General features: G+C 34.4%; 1 protein-coding gene across 1 annotated transcript in view; it reads right to left on the reverse strand.

The window, feature by feature from the left end:
• GEN1 (GEN1 Holliday junction 5' flap endonuclease) overlaps window positions 1-4,539 on the reverse strand; it is a 47,325-nt gene extending 42,786 nt beyond the window's left edge. The window contains exons 1-2 of the mRNA XM_006835313.1: window positions 4,379-4,539; window positions 1,723-1,909 (exon numbers count right to left, since the gene is read on the reverse strand). Coding sequence (XP_006835376.1) covers window positions 1,723-1,909; window positions 4,379-4,539 — 348 coding nt within the window. The remainder of the gene's footprint in view (window positions 1-1,722; window positions 1,910-4,378) is intronic.
• Window positions 4,540-5,711: the final 1,172 nt, after the last annotated feature.

Below are 5,711 nucleotides of genomic sequence, written 5' to 3' on the forward strand. Positions count from 1 at the left end.
AGATTTTTCTAATGCAACATGTCATTTGATTTCCTGACTGCTGCTTCCATAAGTGTTGATAGTTGATCCAAGAAGAATGAAGTCCTTGACAACGTCAATCTTTTCTCCCTTGATAAGAATGTTGTTTATTGGTCCAGTGGTGAGGATTTTGTTTTCTTTACATTGAGATGTAATCCATACCAAAGGCTGTCCTCTTTGATCTTTATCAGTAAATGTTTTAAGTCCTCTTGACTTCCAGCAAGCGAGGTTGTATCATCTGCATATCGCAGGTTGTTAATGAGCCTTCTGCTCCCATAAAGATTTGCAGCCTCGAAACCCTGTGCAGGATCACTATGTGTTGGTACCGACTCCATGGTACTTAACAGCAGAATAAAGGTTGGGCAATTCTAAATTGACACAAAATGTCTGTAACACCACAATCAGCACAATGAAGGAATATAAATGATCAATATTGTGAAGATGAGATGGACATCTTTCTGCTTTATACCAAGTATTTTGTGCCCTAAGTACTGTGAACTATGGATATTTCCAGATATGGATTATACAAGCAATATAATGCAGTACAGATATTTTCTTTACCAACGACTGTTAACCATTAAGGATGAATATTAATTTAAAAAACCGTATTAAAAATAGACAAAATTTCAAGAGAGAAAAAATGAAATTCCCTTTTAAAGAAAAAAAAATAAAACTCCAAAAGATAGGTTGCTGTTGCTAAGTGCTGTTGAGTTGGTTCTGACTCATAGCAACCCTGAATAGGGTTTCCAAGAAGCGACTGGTGCATTTGAACTGCAGGTCTTGCACAGTTAAAACTGACCTTGTGGTCCAGTGTTTACTCTACAGCACCATGCCAGGACTCTAAATGATAGGTAGGTAAAGATAACCTGCCCAATCATTCCCATTTTAGGTAACTTTATCTTAAAATCATGAGAAAAAGCTATGTGCACAAAAAACATTCATCATAATTTAATGTATAATGAAAATGAAAAGCAAGCAAGATATCCAATCATGGGAATGCTAAATAACTTCATAAACATGGTACAACTATTACAGGTTAAAATTTTGAATTGCATGTTATAATAGGGAACTATGGATATCTGTTAGGTTAAATATCTAAGATAAAAATGATTTATACACTACAATGGAAACTCTTTAAAATATACACATTTACAGAAAGACAAAATAATAATAGCTTCCTTTTCTTTTAAATATATATTATTTTATTATAAAATATATGATACTTTTATAAGTAATTAAATATACCATTTTTTAAATTACAAAAAGCAAACATGCATTCTATATATGAACTATTAATTCTGAATGAGTAAAGTATGAATCAATGTAATCTCATGTATTCTGGGAGTATTTTAAAGTGCTGAAAATGTTAGGTAATGTGCATCAAATCCCTATTATGTACCAGTTGCTACAGATATATTTTCTCTAATTTTTACTGCATGTCTGAAAAGTATTAATTCCATGGCTTCCAGAGGTAGAAATAAGGTTACCTCAATTTGAAATTTTTTTCCAGTTTTCAGACTTCTAAATACCAGTGAAGACTTGAATTCTGGTCAGTTTCGCTCCAAAACATATATTCTTCTCTATCCTCAATGGTCTTAACATACATCTTTAACGAGTATTAAAGATGCTTGGACAACAAACTTTATCTGAGTAAAATGTACTCTTGTTTACATCAGAATAATTGAACCAAATCTGAAATCTCACCTCTCTTAAGACTGATTTAAAGTGTGACCTCCCTGTTTTCTGAGATGCCGTTTTTCCAGAAGGCCCATAACGAATCTGATTCCTCTTGCTTATGACATCAGCTTTCAGCTTTGGGGGCTCTCCTTCCATAACAAATATCAGTTTTACATCCATTAGTGTTAAAAAAGAGATGCGAAAAAATAAATTCCTGAAATAGATAAATGAGTAACATGTTAATCATGATGTATTAAGAGCAAAAGTCAAAATGGTAGTGTGACAACATGTCAAAACCAGCAGACTAGTTGTGTCAAACACATGGCCTCCACTTACTAGTTCTGTGTGATTCTCGGGAAATTACTTCATGTTTCGAATCTCAATTTCCTCATCTCTAAGATGAGAATAAAAACAACATGTCCAGTTTAGCTTCCCCTAAGTGTGAAACAATGGATATGAAAACATTTTGTAATATTCGTATTAAGGTATTTTCAAAGCGCACACTATAACAATGCTATAATACACATTAAATTGTATCTTTGTTTTTTTTTTGGAAATGATGAATACTCACTTCCATAAATTCCTTATTACTCATTTTAAGTAAATATGACATGAGAGACAAGTGACAGATTAGTATGAGGGTAAGTGAAAAGTATTGCTTTAAAATAATAAAAACCTTGATTAATCAAAAATATAAAAATGTAAAGCTACTGTTTCTCAACATATCCTCCAATTATTTAGGTCTATACAATTCTGAAGGCAATGGTTTCATCTCTTTAACCTTGCTCTGACAAATTTTGTACTCTTTGATTTACATTATGTCAAAATGGCAGTTTTAACATCCCAAGGGACTGAAATTGTGTTACTTTTACATGTTAAGTTTGGGGAACAAAAAGAAGTCTGAGGGGCAAAATCAGGTCTGGAGAGTGGATAGTACTAGGTTTCCTAATGAAATTCTTGTAGAACATCCCTTGCTACCTTTGAAGAATGAGCAGGTGGCACTGTTGTGATGGAAAAAAAAATTCGTTGGCACAACTTTCTTGGCCTTTTCCCCACCAATGCAGTTTTATGTTTTCTGTAGTTTCTTAAAACCTCTTCATGATAAGCTCCAGTAATCATCTTATATCCTTCAAGAAAATCTATCAAATCTATGCCTTTGTAATACCAAAAAACTATGTAGTGCTGTAGATTAATGCACCAGACTGCAAAGACGTTTGACCTGCAAAGTCAGCAGTTCAAGCTCATAAACTGCTCCTTGGAAACCCTAGACAGGGTTGCTATTGGTCAGAACTGACTTGATGGCACTAACAACAACAACAATGTTCCAAGCTGACCTGTCTTGAATTTAACTGGCCTGGCAGATCCTCTTGGAAGCCACTGTTTTGATTGAATTTTTTTTTAAAGGTATCCTAACAAGATTATGACAAGTATATTATTGAGAGAACTTATATGCAGTCATTTATTGATTGCAGAGAAATGTTTAAACACACTTTGCTTAGAATAAACCCATTCGTGTATGAACTGGAACCCTCGTAACAATACTTTCTGATTTACCTATGTACTTCCTCAACAACTGTTAAATGAGCACCAAACCCTATACAGGGTTACTATGGGTCGGAACCGACTTGATGGCACTTAACAATAACAATGTACAAACATTTTATCAAACAGTGGAAATAACAATTTTGAATAATACAGAAAAACATGGCCCCTGCACTCTGGTAGCTTCTGGTTTTAATGGGAAAGGAAGAAAAACTTATTTTATAAACAGATCAAACGTGCTTTAGCTATGACAAAAATGTTCAAAGGAAATAAAGGATTGACATAGAAAACAACAATACGGAATAGGAAACCTACTTTGGATAAGAAACCCAGGAAAGGCATTGCAAAGAGGTAGCATATGTTAGTAATTAAACAAAGAGAATGAAATACTCATTTTAAAGTGGGCAGGAAATGGACATATGTAGAGAATTCAACATGTGAAAAGTTAGAACCAGGAAAATACTTCATGTTTCTTAGAAGTTGAAAAAAAGCAATGAGGCTACTGAGTGTGAGAGGTGCTGTGATACACAGTTAATGACTTTTTCTAAGTGTAGTGGGAAACTACTGAATGTTTAAGAGGATGAGGCACTGCAGCATAAGCTCTGGAGTGCTAACCACACGGTTGGTGGTTCAAACCCACCAGCTGCTCCTTGAAAATCCTATACAGTGTCACTAAGAGTTGGAACTGATTTGATGGCACTTTACAACAAAAATATGATTAGAATAGTTGCTATGCAGAAAATTTTTTGGAAGAGGAGGCCAGGAACAAAGGAATGTTACTCCAGCAGTATACATGAGAGATAATACTGGAATGTACTGGGGTGGTGCTTTAAGGCACTGAAAGAAGTCAATAAACACAAAGTGTATTTTGGAAGTAAAACTGACAAGATGTGGTGATGACTAAGAAATAAGGGCGACACTTACTTTTACATTTCTGGCTTTTAACACAAACATCCTAGTTGGTATGTTAAGCAGGCAGCTAAGAAGGGAGCTAAGTACGGATTTATGAGTCATCAACATAAAGTTTAAATATTTTTAAATCTGTAAATGTAAAAGAACAAGATAAAAGAAGTAGAAATAAAACCAAGATATCAATTGTTTGTGCGCTCATGCACTTATATTCTAAGAACTTTTACTATACCTGAGGTGAGGCTTCAAGACCGTTCCAATCATTTTTTTGACTGCTTGTGCCTCACACACCCAGAGACTCAGATCAACTGCAATGGTTTTTCCACTAAGACTATATAAGTGGGTATGTTGCTTAACAGGCTCCAAAATTTGCCACAGGTCATTCACACCCATACTGGCGATTATCTGTTTCTGAAACACATTTACAAAAAAAAAAAAAAAAAAAAATACTAGTCTACAAAAAAAAAAAAAAGTGAAAATAAACAGGTTCAGAACAGGAATTCAAACAATATTTATAAGCTACTTCAGAATGATAACTAGAGAAATCTCCTTATTTCTTCTATAAGCTTTCCAAAAAGAATCAAAAACACCTGAAACATTAAAGATGGTGGCAATTTGTTTTTGTTCATAACACGAGTAAATACAGAAATGGATTGAAAATGCATTGATGCTATACATCACTAACTTCTGTCTACTTGAGGATCTACACTTTGATAGCATAATGGTTACAAGTTGAGCAGCTAACCTCAAGGTCAGCAGTTTGAAACTATCAGGTTTTGTGTGAAAGAAAGATGAGGCTTTCTACTCCCATAAAGATTTACAGCCTCGTAAACCCTATACAAGTCACTATGAGTTGGAACTGACTCCATGGCATATAACTACCATCATACATACTTAAAGAGAAAAGGGGACTGGTCTTTTCATCAGGAAAACTAAAAAAGTAAGGAAGCATGCAAAACAAATAACTAATAGACAAAACAAAGGGTTAATGAAAGAAAATTTTATGGCGACAAGAAAATATAGAGCTGGAATATTCAATATTATACTTAAAAAAAAAAAATGCACAGTCACAAATATTCACTGCACATGTTTTAAAAACAAAATTGGCTTAAACTCTCCTAATATTACCTGCTATCTATTTTCTAAAGACTAGCTGTTTCTTACTACACATGTTTTTCTTTTCCTGGACTACTACTTGGTAAGAATTACTTACATTTTACAGTATGGTTTCTGCCTGAAGAAAGAACTGTAATTCGATTATTATATCCTAATTAACTTCATAAGGATCTCTGATAGTGTAGTGGTTACGAATCTGGCTATGAACCTCACCTCAGGTATAGTAAAAGTTCTTAGAATATAAAAACAGCAGTTCGAAACTACCAGCTGTTCCGTGGGAGAAACATGAGGCTTTCTGCTCCTGTAGAGACTTACAGCCTCAGAAACCCTACACAGGGTCACTATCAGTTGGAACCAACTCCACGGCTCATAACAACAAAAATAACAACTTCATGGTGTGGTGGTATGGTGCTGTGGGTTAAAGCACTGGACAACAAGGTCAGTTTGAA

The sequence above is a fragment of the Chrysochloris asiatica genome, unplaced genomic scaffold (assembly GCF_000296735.1).
Source record: "Chrysochloris asiatica unplaced genomic scaffold, ChrAsi1.0 scaffold00016, whole genome shotgun sequence".
NCBI classification, from domain to species: domain Eukaryota; kingdom Metazoa; phylum Chordata; class Mammalia; order Afrosoricida; family Chrysochloridae; genus Chrysochloris; species Chrysochloris asiatica.